This window comes from Manis pentadactyla, chromosome X, assembly GCF_030020395.1.
Source record: "Manis pentadactyla isolate mManPen7 chromosome X, mManPen7.hap1, whole genome shotgun sequence".
NCBI lineage: Eukaryota > Metazoa > Chordata > Mammalia > Pholidota > Manidae > Manis > Manis pentadactyla.
The window spans coordinates 60,451,425-60,469,627 of record NC_080038.1 but is presented as its reverse complement, the minus strand read 5'-3'; the positions used below and the strand labels follow the sequence as shown (position 1 = coordinate 60,469,627).

The 18,203-nt window shown below is 38.6% G+C and overlaps 1 protein-coding gene across 3 annotated transcripts in view; it reads right to left on the bottom strand.

Moving 5' to 3' along the window:
- The window catches only part of YIPF6 (Yip1 domain family member 6), a 32,913-nt gene extending 15,305 nt beyond the window's left edge, over positions 1-17,608 (bottom strand). The window contains exons 1-4 of one of the 3 annotated variants that reach the window (XM_036932437.2): positions 17,321-17,461; positions 2,664-2,733; positions 1,693-1,821; positions 593-671 (exon numbers count right to left, since the gene is read on the bottom strand). In XM_036932437.2, coding sequence (XP_036788332.1) covers positions 593-671; positions 1,693-1,755 — 142 coding nt within the window. In that variant the 5' untranslated portion in view covers positions 1,756-1,821; positions 2,664-2,733; positions 17,321-17,461. Of the gene's footprint in view, positions 1-592; positions 672-1,692; positions 1,822-2,663; positions 2,737-17,320 lie in introns of all 3 variants that reach the window. The other 2 variants (XM_036932438.2, XM_036932435.2) reach the window with 2 other exon arrangements.
- Positions 17,609-18,203: the final 595 nt, after the last annotated feature.

The window sequence follows — 18,203 nt, the reverse complement described above, 5'->3', positions numbered from 1 at the left end:
TCAAACAACTGATTCAATTTTTCTGATACAGGATACTAAGAAAACCAGGAATGCTTGAAAACAAAAGAAAAATAAAAGGTCTAACAATTTTACAGATAAATTCTAAATAAGAGCATAATTTATTGCAAACATTGTTTTGATAGAGTTCTTGAACAAAGAAAGCAGTCATTAGACTAATGATAGTTCTGAAAATGGAAATGTTACCAAAGGTACTATTAATTTGTTGATCCTTAATGGGTGTTAGCTATTACTAATTAACATTTAAACATCTTGTCTTTCCCTTGGAGATGATTAGCTCTTTGGCTGAACAAAGTGCCTGCAGCTTCCAGAAATACTTTTTGCAGTGTCTATTATAGCAGGTGAGGCTAAACGGTCTATATTTATTGATGAGGACAATTAAGCAAAATATTCCAATCTCTGAAATTCCATTCTAAATTTTTAACTTCTTCCAAAATTTCATCTACATATTCATTTATATATTTTTAATCCTGCAAAATGATGTCAGCTTTATTACCACAGAGCCTCTGCCTTATAAAGTACTTAGGATAAGATAGTAAGAAGCAGTAAATCCTCAGAAACCTCAGATACTTACAGTCTCTCAGAAGTGTATTGCTTTTCCTTGGATACAAAACATGCATGAATTTTTTCCCAACAGCTTTTAGATCACGCATCTGAAAGACATAAATAACTTGTTGTATTGTGATAACCAAGGTTTCCAGGCAGCCCCATCATTTTATTTGCTAAAATCTCTTTTATTTCAATCTTCTGGGAGCCCTCCTCTGAATATTAAAGCTTTAATTCCAGTTTAACTCCTTCATTGTATAACCAACCAGAGGTAGGTTATTTTATTAATTCCTTTTTCTATTAACTCCTTAAGCCAACATCATCTAACTCTCTACAACATGCACCAGTTCTATTCTGATTTTTTAAACTCTGCAAAAGGGAAATACAGCCCTCCTAATGTTACCTAAAGAAAGTAAAATAAGAGCACTACTAAAATCTGCTCTGAAAAACACAGCTTCTAACTTTCAGTTCATACATAATGAGGTCCCAAGCGCCAATTACCCGCTCCCTAGCTACCACTTTCTTCACAATATATAAAATAATTTCCCTCATTCCCAATTCAGCTACTAAATGAATCCTAGAAGCCAGATTTAAAAAATCAAGACATTTGAGGAAGGGTACAGTAATACAAATATAACCTCTAAAATATAGTTAATTCTGTCCTCATTTTTCCACCCAGAAATTTGTCATTAATATTTTTTGGAAACATGATTTTTAGCAGTTGTTTAGCATTCTACCACATAAATGTAACATAATTTACTTAACCAATATCCCCTCTATTGTTCAACTTTCCCCTATTAGAACAAATACTGCAATGAACATCTTTGCATACTAGCATTTTTCTGTAGTTTAAAAAATATTTTTGTATTTAAAATTTTTTTCCTTATACTATATGTGGAGCAGAATTATCAACTTTAAAAGATTGGACATTTTAAGATTCTTAATACCTATTATAGCCCAACTGCTTTCCAAAAAAGCTATACTAAGTTATTCTCTAGGGAAGAATCTTCAATTTTGATAAATAAGGTATATTGAAAATCAGTGAACCAAACAAAAATATTACAGAATGCCACCAGTTATTTAGACCCACAATACTGAAGAGAAGTTCTCTCAACTACTCTAACTTACGATGGTATTCTGAACAGATTCATTTAAAGTAGAGCTGTCAAATTCCCGAATGCGAGATCTCATGGGAATAGTGATTTCTCCTTCCACAGGGATGTCTTGTGAGATGGATATATCTGAAAGGCCTGCAAACTGAGAAGAGTTAGAAAAAATAATTTAAAGGCTGTAATAAACTGTAGCATTCTTCAAAGACATCCTATTTTCCTAGAGAGTAGGGAATACATCTTTTTGTAGGGGGTTATACAGTTTTTAAAATAAGGTGTTAACTCACCAAAGATTAAACAATGTAGTTAACTAAAATTCTCAGATGCTTATTTCTTTTAATTTAAACAAGGAGATGGCATATGATGGAAAAAATTATAAAGTAAATGGCATAGACACTTTCTTGCCCTCAAATATTTGGTTCCTTTGAAGCATGAAATCTTCACATGACATAAGCTAGCAAGACTGCAGAACTGTTAAAAAGTGACCTTTCAGCAATCACATCTTAGGACAACCACACTTTGGTGCACTTTGTGCTCTTTTGGAAGCTCTTAGTGGCTGTTGCTGGCTAAAAAGAGCACTATGTGAAGCCTAAAGGAGAAAGGGAGAAGAACAAGCAAATAGCAGAATACATCTTGATCTATACTCTTTTCTCCAGGTTACCTGGAATCACAGATCAAATTACATTTCTAGAGTGAACTGCAAGATTGCAAACTTTTAAACTTTTATGTTCATTTGCCAAATTTAAGTATGGCAACTAAAACTCAGGAACCTTCAAATTCCTAAGAAAACAGAAGTAATCCCTTCTTGTATGATTTTTGGCCAAATGGGCATAATTATGTAGTAACCAACAATTGTAGGTAAATGAAATACAAGAGAGTATTCTTAAACTTTAGGGGGAATAATATCATTCAAAGAATTTATGAAAAACAACTTCTCAATTATATTCTTAATAAGAGAAATACAAATGAAAACTACTTGAAATTTTTTACCTATTATTGGCAAAAATCCAAGTTTGACAGCATACTCTGCAGGTGAAACTCAAAGAGCACCAACACACTGCTGCTGGGGATGCAAAAATAGTACTAAGCTCTATTGAAGATTAATCTAGCAGTTATCTGGAAAATTTATATATGGATCATTTGCTGACTCAGAAATGCCACTTTTAGGAGTCTAAAACAAAGTGAAAAAAATACAAAAAGACATATACACAAGGTACTTCATTACAACACCATATGTAAAAGCAAAAACCTGAGAATAACCCAAATGCCCATCAACAGAGGGCTGGCTAAAAAAATGTAGTATGCTCACATAATGGAGTATTATGCACCTGTAAGAAGGAATGGGAATATCTTTAAAGAACTATTATAGAGTGTTAAATAAAAAGGAAATGCGGAGATAAATGTGGAGGTCAGGTATACACATATCTGAATGTTGTATTTTAAATATAAGAAATGTGTAATAAGTCATATAACTTTTTTTTAAAAAGACTTCCTATTGAAGAAAAGAAGGAATAAGGTGGAGGAGACAAGGAGAGAAGCTAGGCTTTTTTTTGAATACATGTTGTTCTGTATATATGACTTCAAATTATATATAGTTCACATAATTATGAAACAAAATTAAAATTTAAAAGCAGTCCCTAAAACTGAAAGAAAAATGAAACAAATGAACCTAATGTATATTGAATCAAATACACAACCACACAGAGAGCAACTATTATTTCAAGTGACTTTACAACACTGGAATTTGACTTCTGATTAGGATGTAGAAAGCTGGAAAGAGCATCCCACCCACCAGAACAATGAGAAAAAGTTAGATAAACAACAAAATCGTAACTTTCCTTGAACCTGTGAAAGAGCTGAGGTTATAGGGCAACCAGGTACCTGAATGAAATCTATGGAAAGACAGGAGCTTCTATGAAGAGATGGGATATGAGCACTGGCTCATCTGTAGCCAACAAGAGAGTATTCTGGAACTTTACAATTACACAGGGCATCACAAAGATGCTTAAGAATTCAGCTAAAGCTTAACATGAATTGCTAGAGGCCATATGTAGACTAGTATGAGTACAGAGCCCCTGGAAGAATCACATACAAGGGGAGTTCACACCCACTTGCAGGTTCTCAAGAGATTTCCACTGTGTCCAGGTGTGGGTGAGGAGAGTAGCTACCACTTCTGAGAAAAGCACAGAGCCCCACTCTGACCCTTCTCCCCTACAGAAAAAGAGCCTTAAACCTGTAGGGAGTAAGATCAGCAGACTCTGTTCTCTCCAGGGCACAGATAAGACCCACTGTGGCTGGGGAAAGAGAAAAGACAAATATCTCTATTCCTGGGGGAAGGGTAGGAAACATCCTGAGGCCATTATAGTCTCCTTCAGTTAGGGGAGAGACAGGATTACTGAGAGAGTCACACCCAGGAGACCCAGGGACACATAGTCTTCCTAAGGCTGAGGCTGAACCAGGACAACAAAGAGTCCCCCGCCCCAGGTCTCCTCAACCAGGCTAGCAAGCATGGAGTAAGAGGCAACAGCAGTCTCCAGCTAGTGGAGGGGTGAGACCCACTATTTTGTGCAAGGACAAAGAGAAGGCAGAAAGCTGAGCATGGAACAGGAAAAAGTTTTTTTTTAAGGAAAAAACAGAAACAACCTAACCTACACCCTAAGATGATAAGAGAGCAATCTGAAGCATGACTGGCTGATGCACTGAAGATTGAAGGTTCCCACAGCAATGACAAAACCCAAACACAGTTACACTTCTGACTAAATTGACTTAGTCCCCACAGTGACAACTTAGAAGAAAAGAGGTGCCATTTCCAGGCAGTCTTTACTGTTCTATACATGACGGACAGCACTCAGTAAACAAATTACCCCTCCCCAAAAGTATGTCACATGGTTGTACACACACACAAAACCCACTGTGATGAGACAAAGTGATCAATAAAATTAGACTCTTAGATGACCAAGATGGTAGAATTACCAGAAACAAAAAAATTAACATGACTATGATTAATACGTTAAAGGTTCTACAACAAAAGGTATAAGCACAAGTGATGGTGAAATTGCTGCAAAGTGATGGAAACTGTAAAAATCAAATTAATGCTAGAAATAAATGAACAGAGTAACAGATGTAGAATGTCTCTGACAGCCTTGTCAGTAGACTCAACATAGCCAAAGAAAGACTTTAGTGACAGGTCAATCAAAATTACCCAAACTCAAACAAAAAGAGTTAAAAAATAAAAAAAAAACATATATGTCAAATCATGTTGTACACCTTAAACTCATATAATAAAACCAGAAAAGGATAAAACAACAGAATAGTGCATCCAAGAGCTATTAAATGGTTAATATTAAATGATCTAATAAGTATATAATTGGAGTCCCAGAAGAGAGATAATGGATCTTAAGAAATATTTGATAAGGTAGTGGCTGAAAATTTTATAAAAATGGAAGACATAAAATGACAGATTCAAGTTCAGTGAACACTAACCAAGATAAATACCTAAAGACAAAACAAAACCAAAATTCACTAACCTAGATACATTCCAGGTACTGAAAACCAAAATTAAAGAGGAAAATCTTGAAGGCAGCTAGAGAAAAAAAGACATTGCATTCAGAGGAACAGAAATAAATAAGACATCTAACCCAAAACTACACAAGCCAGAACAAAACAGACACAGCTTTAGAGTTCTGAGGAACATACTAAAAATATCACAAGGACACAATCAGCCATTTACAGAATGTGGATAATTTTACAAAGAAAAATGCCTGATTTAAACAAATAAATTACACTTAAGAGAGGAGAACACATATATTAAGAGAGATTTAAAAGACTTATTAACCAAAGGGAATTTCGTGACCTTTTGATTCTGACTTGGAAAAACTGTAAAAACACATATTTATTTTCTTTCAGAAAATTGTGAGAAGATGAACAGAAATTAGACAATATTAAGAAATTACTAGTTTTGCTATGTGTGATAACAAAGACAAGAAAGAGAGTCTTTACCTGTTATAGAAACATACTGAAATGTTAAAAGGTGAAGTGATATGTCTGTGATTTACTTTAAAACACTTAGAAAAGATCATGGAAGACAAGGAAAGACTGAAGAACCATTACATATGAAAGGAAATTAAGGAAAAATTACAACAAAATGCAATGTGAGATCCTGGATAATATACTAGAACAGGACATTAGTAGAAAACCTGATAAAATTCAAATAAGATCTGCAGTATAGTTAATAGCATTGTGCCCATGTCAATTTCCTGGTTTGGATCATCATACTGTGGTTATGTATAATGCTAACATTAGAGGAAGCTAGGTGAGGAGTATACAGGAACTCTACCATTTTTGTAACTTTCTGTATGTCTAAAATTAGTTCAAAACAAAAAGGTGAAAATACTAATACCGACAGATGGGATTAAAGATGGTGGCATGAGAGGTAAGACAGAGGCTTCCTCCTAAAACTGGATACAATTAGAAAATTTAATTGGAGCAACTAATCCTGAGAGAGCAACAGGAAACAGGACTGCATCGGACTGCACACACCTGGAGAAAAGAGCAGACATCAGCGAACGGGGTAACGTAAGAGAGCTGTGGCTTCGCGGGACCCGAGCCCCTCCCTCACCCCAGCTCACCGGCGGGAGGAAGAGAAACGAGCAGGGAGGGAGTGGAAGGCTTGGAACTGCTGAATACCTAGCTCCGGAGATCTGCTCTGGGAGCACAAACCTACATTTCATGGTGCTTTCATGAGACTTGCATGACTACCGGGTTGGAAAGTTAATACAGGCAGAGTTCCTGGGGACACTGAGATTCCTGCCGCTTGTGGAAAGCAGGGATCCATATCCAGCTGCTCTGGGACAAAAACATATACCTGTGTGACTGGCCCACTGGCTCAGGCAGTGGAGACTGGCACAGCAGCCAGGAGGTGCGGAAAAGCTCTTTCCTCCCTCCAGGCACCAGTACCACTCCCCTGTGACCCCAGACATTGCTTCAGGAGCTGAGCAGCTACAGAATAGACCTTCTGGACAACACAGAGCGTGATATACAAAGATGAAATGCCAAAAAAACCTTGTCCAGAGTAAAATTATTAATACAAATCCCGAGAAAGATTTAAATGATATGGACCTTGTGACTCTTCCTGAAAGGGAGTTAAAAATAAAAATCATCAACATTCTAATGGATGTATGGAAAGACATCCAAGAAGTCAGGAATGAATTCAGGTCGGAGATCCAATCGTTGAAGAGCATGATGGAGGGTATTAAAAGCAGGTTGGATACGGTGGAGGAGACAATAGAGGAATACAAAGAAGCTGAGGCACACAGAGAAAAAAGGATCTCTAAAAATGAAAGAATATTGAGAGAACTGTGTGACCAATCCACGTGCAACAATATTCGCATTATAGGGATACCAGAAGAAGAAGAGAGAGAGAAAGGGATAGAAAGTGTCTTTGAGGAGGTAGTTCCTAAAAACTTCCCTAATCTGGGGAAGGAGATTGTCTCTCAGGCCATGGAGATCCACAGATCTCCCAACACAAGGGACCCAAGGATGACAACACCAAGACACATAGTAATTAAAATGGGAAAGATCAAGGATAAGGACAGACTGTTAAAAGCAGCCAGAGGCAGAAATAAGATCACATACAAAGGAAAGCCCATCAGGATAACATCAGACTTCTCAGCAGAAACCTTACAGGCCAGAAGGGAGTGACATGATGTATTTAATGCCATGAAGAAGAAGGGCCTGGAACCAAGATTACTTTATCTGGCAAGATTATAATTTAAATTTGAAGGAGGGATTAAACAATTTCCAGATAGGCAAAAGCTGAGAGTTTACCTCCTACAAACCATCTCTGCAGTCTCTTCTGGAGGGACTGCTACAGATGGAAGTGTTCCTAGGGTTGGATAGCTGTCACCAGAGGTAGTAAAACCACGGTAGGGAGGGAGGAGCAGCTGATTGTGAGGCAAATGCAAAATTATATTGATTACCCCAAAGTCAATTAAGGGATAGACAAAAAGTACAGAATTGGATACCCAATACATAAAGAATGAAGGACGAAGAAAAAGGAGGAGAAATAGAAAAGAACCTTTAGATTGTGTTTATAACAGCATACTAAGTAAGTTAAGTTAGACTCTTAGATAGTAAGGAAAGTAACCTGGAATCTTTGGTAACCACGAATCTAAAGACTGAAATGGAAATAAGTACATAACTATTGATAAGCACCCGAAATGTAAATGGACTGAATGCACCAATCAAAAGACATAGAGACACTGAATGGATTAAAAAAACAAGACCCATCCATATACTGCTTACAAGAGACTCACCTCAAACCGAAAGACATGCACAGACTAAAAGTCAAGGGATGGAAAAAGATATTTCATACAAACAAAAGGGAGAAAAAAGCAGGTGTTGCAGTACTAGTATCAGACAAAATAGACTTCAAAACAAAGAAAGTAACAAGAGATAAATAAGGACATTACATAATGATAAAGGGCTCAGCCAACAAGAGGATATAACCATTATAAATATATATTCACCCAACACAAGAGCACCAGCATATGTGAAACAAATACTAACACAACTAAACAAGGAAATAGACTGCAATGCATTCATTTTAGGAGACTTCAACACACCATTCACTCCAAAGGACAGATCCACCAGACACAAAATAAGGAAGGACACAGAGGCACTGAACAACACACTAGAACAGATGGACCTAATAGACATCTATAGAACTTGACACCAAAAAGCAACAGGATACACATTCTTCTCAAGTGCACATGGAACATTCTCCAGAATAGACCACATATTAGGTCACAAAAAGAGCCTCAGGAAATTTAAAAAGATTAAAATTCTACCAACCAACTTTTCAGAACACAAAGGTATAAAACTAGAAATAAATTGTACAAAGAAATAAAAAAGGCTCACAAACACATGGAGGCTTAACAACATGCTTCTAAATAGTCAATGGATCAACGACCATATTAAAATGGAGATCCAGCAATATATGGAAATAAATGACAACAACACAAAGCCCCAACTTCTGTGGGACACAGCGAAAGCAGTCTTAAGAGGAAAGTATATAGCAATCCAGGCATATTTAAAGAAGGAAGAACAAACCCAACTGAATAGTCTAACATCACAATTATCAAAATTGGAAAAAGAAGAACAAATGAGGCCTAAAGTCAGCAGAAGGAGAGACGTAAAAAAGATCAGAAAAGAAATAAACAAAATTGAGAAGAATAAAACAATGGGATAAATCGATGAAACCAAGAGCTGGTTCTCTGAGAAAATAAACAAAATAGATAAGCCTCTAGCCAGACTTATTAAGAGAAAAAGAGAATCAACACACATCAATAGAATCAGAAAAGAGAAAGGAAACATCACGACTGACCCAACAGAAATACAAAGAATTATTAGAGACTACTATGAAAACCTATATGCTAACAAGCTGGAAAACCTAGAAGAAATGGACAAGTTCCTAGAAAAATACAACCTTTCAAGACTGACCAAGGAAGAAACACAAAATCTAAACAAATCAATTACCAGCAAAGAAATTGAAGTGGTAATCAAAAAATTACCCAAGAAAAAAACCCTGGTCAGAAAGGATTCACCTCAGAATTTTATCAGACATACAGAGAAGATATAATACGCATTCTCCTTAAAGTTTTACAAAAAATAGAAGAGGAGGGAATACTCCCAAACTCATTCTATGAAGCCAACATCATGCTAATACCAAAACCAGGCAAAGACCCCACCAAAAAAAGAAACTTACAGACCAATATCCCTGATGAATGTAGATGCAAAAATACTCAACAAAATATTAACACACCGAATTCAAAAATATATCAAAAGAATCATACACTACGACCAAGTGGGATTCATCCCAGGGATGCAAGGATGGTACAACAATTGAAAATCCATCAACATCCTCCACCACATTAACAAAAAGAAAGACAAAAACCACATGATCATCTCCGTAGATGCTGAAAACGCATTCAAAAAAATTCAACATCCATTCATGATAAAATCTCTCAACAAAATGGGCATAGAGGGCAAGTACCTCAACATAATAAAGGCCATATATGATAAACCCACAGCTAACATCATACTGAACAGCAAGAGGCTGAAAACTTTTCCTCTGAGATCGGGAACAAGACAGGGATGCCCACTCTCCCCACTGTTATTCAATGTGGTACTGGAGGTCCAAGCCACGGCAATCAGACAAAACAAAGAAATACAAGGAATCCAGATGGGTAAAGAAGAAGTCAAACTGTCACTATTTGCAGATGACATGATATTGTACATAAAAAACCCTAAAGACTCCACTCTAAAACTAATAGAACTAATATCGGAATTCAGCAAAGTTGCAGGATACAAAATTAACACACAGAAATCTGTAGCTTTCCTATACACTAACAATGAACTTATAGAAACAGAAATCAGGAAAATAATTCCATTCACAATACCATCAAAAAAGAATAAAATACCTAGGAATGAACCCAACCAAGGAAGTGGAAGACCTATCCCCTGAAAACTACAAGACAGTCTTAAGAGAAATTAAAGAGGTCACTAACAAATGGAAACTCATCCCATGCTCCTGGCTGGGAAGAATTAATATTGCCAAATTGCCATCCTGCCCAAAGCAATATACAGATTCGATACAATGCCTATCAAATTACCAACAGCATTCTTCAATGAACTGGAACAATAGTTCAAAAATTCATATGGAACCACAAAAGACCCCAAATAGCCAAAGCAATCCTAAGAAGGAAGAATAAAGTGGGGGGGATCACACTCTTCAACTTCAAGCTCTACTACAAAGCCACAGTAATCAAGACAATTTGGTACTGGCACAAGAACAGAGCCACAGACCAGTGGAACAGAACAGGGACTCCAGACATTAACCCAAACATATATGGCCAATTAATATATGATAAAGGAGCCATGGACATTCAATGGGGAAATGACAGTCTCTTCAACAGATGGTGATGGCAAAACTGGACAGCTACATGTAAGAGAATGAAACTGGATCACTGTCTAACCCCATACACAGAAGTAAACTCCAAATGGATCAAAGACCTGAATGTAAGTCATGAAACCATAAAACTCTTAGAAAAAAATATAGGCAAAAATCTCATGGACATAAACATGAGTAACTTCTTCATGAACACACCTCCCCGGGCAAGGGAAACAAAGGCAAAAATGAATAAGTGGGACTATATTAAGCTGAAAAGCTTCTGTACAGCAAAAGACACCATCAATAGAACAAAAAGGAACCCTACAGAATGGGAGAATATATTTATAAATGACAGATCTGATAAAGGCTTGACGTCCAACATATGTAAAGAGCTCACACGGCTCAACAAACAAAAAACAAATAATCCAATTAAGAAATGGGCAGAGGAGCTGAATAGACAGTTCTCTAAAGAAGAAACTCAGATGGCCAACAGACACATGAAAAGATGCTCCACATCACTAATTATCAGAGAAATGCAAATTAAAACTGCAATGAGGTATCACCTCACACCAGTAAGGATGGCTGCCATCCAAAAGAGAAACAACAACAAATGTTGGCGAGGCTGTGGAGAAAGGGGAACCCTCCTACACTGCTGGTGGGAATGTAAATTAGTTCAACCATTGTGGAAAGCAGTATGGAGGTTCATCAAAATGCTCAAAACAGACTTACCATTTGACCCAGGAATTCCACTCCTAGGAATTTACCCTAAGAATGCAGCAATCAAGTTTGAGAAAGACCAATGCACCCTTATGTTTATCGCAGCACTATTTACAATAGCCAAGAATTGGAAGCAACCTAAATGTCCATCGGTAGATGAATGGATAAAGAAGATGTGGTACATATACACAGTGGAATATTACTCAGCCATAAGAAGAGGGCAAATCCTACCATTTGCAGCAACATGGATGGTGCTGGACGGTATTATGCTCAGCGAAATAAGCCAAGTGGAGAAAGAGAAATACCAAATGATTTCACTCATCTGTGGAGTATAAGAACAAAGGAAAAGTGAAGGAACAAAACAGCAGCGGAATCACAGAACCCAAGAATGGACTAACAGGTACCAAAGGGAAAGGGACTGGGGAGGATGGGTGGGTAGGGAGGGTTAAGGGGGGGGAAGAAGAAGGGGGGTATTAAGATTAGCATGCATGGGGGAGTGGGAGAAAGGGGAGGGCTGTACAACACAGAGAAGACAAGTAGTGATTCTACAACATTTTGCTATGCTGATGGACAGTGACTGTAAAGGGGTTTATAGGGGGGACCTGGTATAGGGGAGAGCCTAGTAAACATAATATTCTTCATGTAAGTGTAGATTAATGATAACAGAAAAAAAAAAGAAAGAAAAGGGGGATTACTCCGATAGGATAAAACTAACTGTAAATCAACGATTAATGCATGCTTCAAATATCCTTAATTTTGATCACTTAAAGGGTGTCACATGATCGGCTATGGAGGTACATTTTTCTGATAATATTCCTTTCTCTTAAAAAAAAAGCAGGTCCTGTGTGGTGACCTCCAATGAGTTCTACACAATGGTATAAAGGGCATATCAAAGTGTGGGCAAAGGGTCTGTTTGTGCTTATAGAGAGGATCAAAGCCTAATTTGGCTACCCAGAAAATGAACTAAGATATGATATGAAAAATAACTTCCAACATCAGCACTCTCTGGAAGAGTCATAGCAGAAGATGATCATCAAGAAACCTCAACAAAGATCCAGGCGATGCTGCAGTTGTAGCTGCATTTATCCCACCCGTTCCTGGACTTGCCATGGGAAAGAAGGAGATGTCTAAGCTGGCCTGTGCATACAGTAAAACAAATTTGACTGGATCTATACTGTTGGAACTCAACCAAGAATTAGGAGAAGTGCAAGTTGCAGCGCTCCAAAATCTTACGACTACAGACTATCTACTGTTAAAAGAACATATGGGATCTGAACAGTCCCCAGGAATGGGTTGTTTTAACTTGTCTGATTTCTCTCAGACTGTTCAAGTTCAGTTGGACAATATCCACCATATCATAGATATGTTTTCACAAATGCCTAGGGTGCCTAACTGGTTTTCTTGGTTTCACTGGATATGGCTGGTAATTATAGGTCTGCTTTGGTTATGTAACTGTATTCCTATTATGTTAATGTGTGTATGCAATTTAATTAGTAGTTTAAAACCTATACATGCTTAAGTTACTCTACAAGAAGATATGTCAAAGAAATAATCAATCTTCCCATGTTTTCTTCCGCCTGCTACTCCTATAGCTTTTCTTCTTCCATCCTAATTACAACCCTTAAATAGAATTCATGCCTCAAATCGAATTTACCGAGTATCATAATTCTTGAAAGTGGTAAAGATACCTCAAGACAAATACTGGGCATAAAAGCTACAGGGCATAAATCTGCAAAGAAGTAAAAAGCTAACCTTTTCAAACAATATTGCCTCTCTCTCACTTACCAACTTTACATTTCCCTGTATGGCCCCGGAAGATGACTGGTTAGCCAGAGACTGGTAAGATTCCTCAAGGGAGGAACAACCTAAGACAGGCACAGTCGCAGGGGGGCCATCAGGTGAGAAATTGGGGATCAACAGAGGTGAGGCTTAGAACCTCACCCCCCCTGTTCTGAGAGAAATCTTCTGCATACATGGATGTTTTATTGCCCTTGTCTAGCTTGGATTAACACTTAGTCTACAGGCACACACCTGATCATCTACATTTGCTCTCTTACAACACTAAACTATGTTTTCTACCTTTATCTTGCATATACCTACCACTTCAGCATTTTATTTAAAAATAATAATAATAATAATAATAAGGGAGAAATGTGGGATTCACATATAAATCAAGTATAAAAATCAAACGAATATTCATATTTGACCTGATTGTTTATAGTTCATAATGCGTGATCAAAACTGAAAGTTTCTGTGATGACTGCCCTTGTACTGTTCACCATGTAAGAACTTTTCACCATGTAAGAATTTGTTCACCATGTAAGAACTTGTTCGTTATGCTTCAGAAGATTGGAGACTGACGAGAATTAGGCTTGGGGTGGATTAATGATTGTGCATTTAGCATTGAGTCCCCTATACAGAATTTTATTATTGTTAACAACCATTTGATCAATAAATATGAGAGATGCCCTCTCAAAAAAAAAAACAAACCGCAATGAGGTATCACCTCACACCAGTAAGGATGTCTACCATCCAAAAGACAAACAACAAATGTTGGCGAGTTTGTGGAGAAAGGGGAACCCTCCTACACTGCTGGTTGGAATGTAAATTAATTCAACCATTGTGGAAAGCAGTATGGAGGTTCCTCAAAATGCTCAAAATAGACTTACCATTTGACCCAGGAATTCCACTTCTAGGAATTTACCCTAAGAATGCAGCACTCCAGTTTGAAAAAGACAGATGCACCCCTATGTTTATCGCAGCACTATTTACAATAGCCAAGTAATGGAAGCAACCTAAGTGTCCATCAGTAGATGAATGGATAAAGAAGATGTGGTACATATACACGAAGGAATATTATTCAGCCATAAGAAGAAAACAAATCCTACCATTTGCAACAACATGGATGGAGCTAGAGGGTATTATGCTCAGTGAAATAAGCCAAACGGAGAAAGACAAATACCAAATGATTTCACTCATCTGTGGAGTATAAGAACAAAGGAAAATCTGAAGGAACAAAACAGCAGCAGAGTCACAGAACCCAAGAATGGACTAACAGTTACCAAAGGGAAAGAGACTGGGGAGAATTGGAGGGTAGGAAGGGATAAGGGTGGGGAAGAAGGGGGTATTATGATTAGCACGTATAATGTGGGGGGTGGGGGAAAGGGGAGGGCTGTGCAACACGGAGAAGACAAGTAGTGATTCTACAACATCTTACTATGCTGATGGACAGTGACTGTAATGGGGTTTGTGGGGGGCTTTCGTTTAGTGGAGAGCCTAGTAAACATAATGTTCTTCATGTAATTGTAGATTAATGATAACAAAATAATTAAAAATTTAAAAAGATATATATAAGTACCGAAAATAATGTGGTGGGGAGATAGATGAAATAAGAATAAAAATAAAAATGTTGATAGGTATATGGGGTTTCATTATGCTAATCTTTATATATATATTTGAAAGCTTCCATAATAAAATTTAAAAATATATCACTTCCTTGTTTCTGCCACTCCCTCAAACTATTATCCTTTCCCTCCTCTTCCCTGATTAACCTGTTTTTCACTCCCCCAGTCTTTTGAAACATGGCATTTGCCTTCCCACAAGTTTACTGACACTGCACTCTCATGATGACCTTATAAGCAAAAAACACAAGGACACTTTCTCAGTTTCACTCTGAATATTCTTCAGGCTTCAATGTGTAAAACTGCCTTTTGAAGCCGTCTTCTTTCTTCACTACTATGACTCTGCCCCTTGAAGCTCAAGGATTGCTTGTTTTGAGTTTTTTTGCTGCCTGCTACTGCTGGCGGAGGCAGAGAAGTACAGAAGAAATGGGCTTCAAAGCCAAATGGGGCTCTGCCTTCACTTGGAGACAAAACTACTGCAATAATTAGGTAACACCTGCAGGCACCTAACACAGTCTATGTTCAACATTCGGTATTTGAAGAGTACTGGTTCACAGTGTAGCCTCCTGGATCCAGACAGCCCAGGTTTAAATCCCAGCTCCATCATTTACTAACTGTGTGACATTGAGCAGGTTCCTTAACCTCTCTGTGCCTGTTTCCTTATGTGTAACTGAGATAATGGTACCATCACCACAGGGTTAGCACCTCCTAGCCTCTAGACCTTCACTAGAAAAAGACTATGTAGTATTAATGGACATAGTCTGGGCTTCAAAAGCAAACTTGGTTCAAATTTCAGGCTTGGCACCAGCTCGTTGTGAAACCCTAGGGAAATAATTAAACCTCTCTGAGTCCCATCTCCTTATCTCCAAGTACAGCAGTTAAAAAAAAAATCTCTAAAATGGTTGCTGTGGAGTTTAGAAAATATGCAGAGAGTGTCTAGCATAATCCTGGCACATAGCAGATACTCAATCATCGATAGCTTTTGGGCTCACCTGGAAGTTCATATCCTACCAATTCTTTGGGTCTCTCTAAAATACAACTTCTGCCATGTAGCTTGCTTTGTCACCCCAACTAGACATGATAGCATCTTCTTTCAAATAAGGTTAATATTTTATGTGTAACTTTCTCTTACATACTGCCTTATTTTAGCACTGTACATTTGTCTTATTCCTAAAAAATTAGACTGTAAGCACCATCAAGGCAGGCCATTTGTATTCCCTGAAGCATAGTGCCTTATGCATTGAGAGAGATCAACAAACACTGTTGAACAGAAGTGGATTAGACACTGAGTAATGACTGACCAGAACTATTAAAATTAATTGGGAAAAGTATAAAAGAGAATTAGGGCATTTTAGATGAAAGACAGGAACTAAAAATAGCTAAGAACCTGTAACTATGTCACACCAGGCACTATGTGTAATTAGCTCATTTAGTACTCTCGCTCTTCTGGGATGAGTTACTATCCACATTTTCCAAATGAGGAAACTGGGGTTCAGAGTGATTTCCTCAATGTCACAACTGCTCCATGAGAACTTGGATCTATTCATACTCTTTCATTGCCATATTGCCAGTGCCTGGAACACAGTAGGTGCTCAATAAGTATTTGCTGAATGAGTGAAGAGAGGAACAAATAGAGTTAGGAGGCAGAACCAGGACTAGAATCAATTTCACCTAACTCCCAGTTCAGTGCTCTACTATCTTGCCAATTTAAAACAGGAAAAGGATGCACCATTTATTGAGCAAGTACTATATAACTAAACACTGTTGGGCAGGCAGGAGGGACTTCAGGACAGAATGTTGAGTTAATTATACTCCTCAGTTCATGGCACGGATTGTATTAGACACTTGAAGTTATGTCATTTCATCTTCCTAAAAACTTTCTGAGGCAGATATTTTAATCTCCATTTTACAGATGAAGAAACACTCTCCATGAAATGACTTGCCCAAATTCACACAAACATCAGAGTGGGTGATTCCAGCCTAGGTAAGTTTAACTCCAAAACCTTGTTCTTAAATACCTGTCCAGGCTTTGGGCTTGTACTTGCCACAGAAATCCTAAGCCCCGTAGAGACAGGAGCAAGAGAGCATCATGAAGAGGATTGCAAGGGGCTGTAACAGGGAGGCAGGGATTAAACCAGGACTGCTGGGGCCACTAAAGAAATAAATAATCAAGTTACATCATCCCATGTAAAGCAATCTCATTAATCCTTACTGCTACACCAAGGGCTAGTGATAGGTCTTGAGAAAATGAAGGGACAGGAGAAGCAAAACTACTTTAGAAATCACCTAAAGCTCAGCATTTAACACATCGTAGGGGACGAGGGCAAGTCCTGACCGTACGGAAGAGGAAAGTGAATGGAGTTTCATAAGCAGCCGCGGAAGGAAAGAGGACGGCAGAGGGGAAAGCTGTTAGCCAAAAAACAGGTGCAGCGCTGGGACTGGTTCTGGCATCAGGTACAGGAAGGGCCTGCCCGGAGGAAGGGGTTCCGGCTCTCTCAGGCCACAAGCCTGTCACCAGACTTCCTTAAGGGACACTCTGCCTCACCCTCGGTCCCTTTTCTTGCAAATCCCAAGCTCACCAGCGGCCTGGGCGACGGTGTCCCCCGCTCTCCTGGAGACTCCGCCGCTTCCGCCATCTTAGCCCTCCTTCTCCGGTCGCTCCCACAGGCCTTTGCGGAACCTGAGACTCGGAGGCCGCGGCCTGTCAGCGCGTCATCGGACCGTAGTGCGTCACCGAAAGGCGCCCGGCGGCGACTGGTGGTTCCGGCCGTTCGCTGTTCTCTGGGAGTTGGGGACGGATCCGCGTCGCCGACCTTCCTTTGGTTTATTCGGGGTAGACACACTGCCCTTTTAACTCTCAGCTCCGTTCCTCATATGGTTCTTTCAGTATCCGGATCACGGCTGCCTTCTTCCATCGCTGCCTTACAGCTGTTTCCCGCTCTGAGTAAGCTCAAAGCGCTGTTCCCCCACAATCACAGCACCTCTTGGAGAAAGCCTGCCCTCCCCTGCCGCAGAGAAACTTCATGTCTCCGTGCTTCTGAATCAAGGGATCAAATCCTCCCTAACCTACTGCTACTGAGACAGGGACCGTGGGATTAGGCAGAGTAAAGTGAGGGCCTCTGAAGAAAAAGCAGAGCAAGATAATTACAGTCAGAACAATGTAGCAATGTGCAAAGAAGTCCCAATTGAAACTGTGATAAGCATTACTCAAAGTCAGAGTCACACTAATTCTCTAGGGTAAAGATACCAGACTAGGAATGTAGACATCTTCAGTGAAATCAGTTAAAACTCAAAAGGCCAGCATCAACTTGGCCTGGAATGTTTGAGTGTTCTGCAGATAAAAAAAAGTGTCTCAGCATAACCCGTGACTTCACTGTATCAGTTTAAATCATGACACTGTAAAATTTACCTTAGCCTACTAAAAGGCCCAGCTTATTTTAACCATACCTATGTGCTGTATTT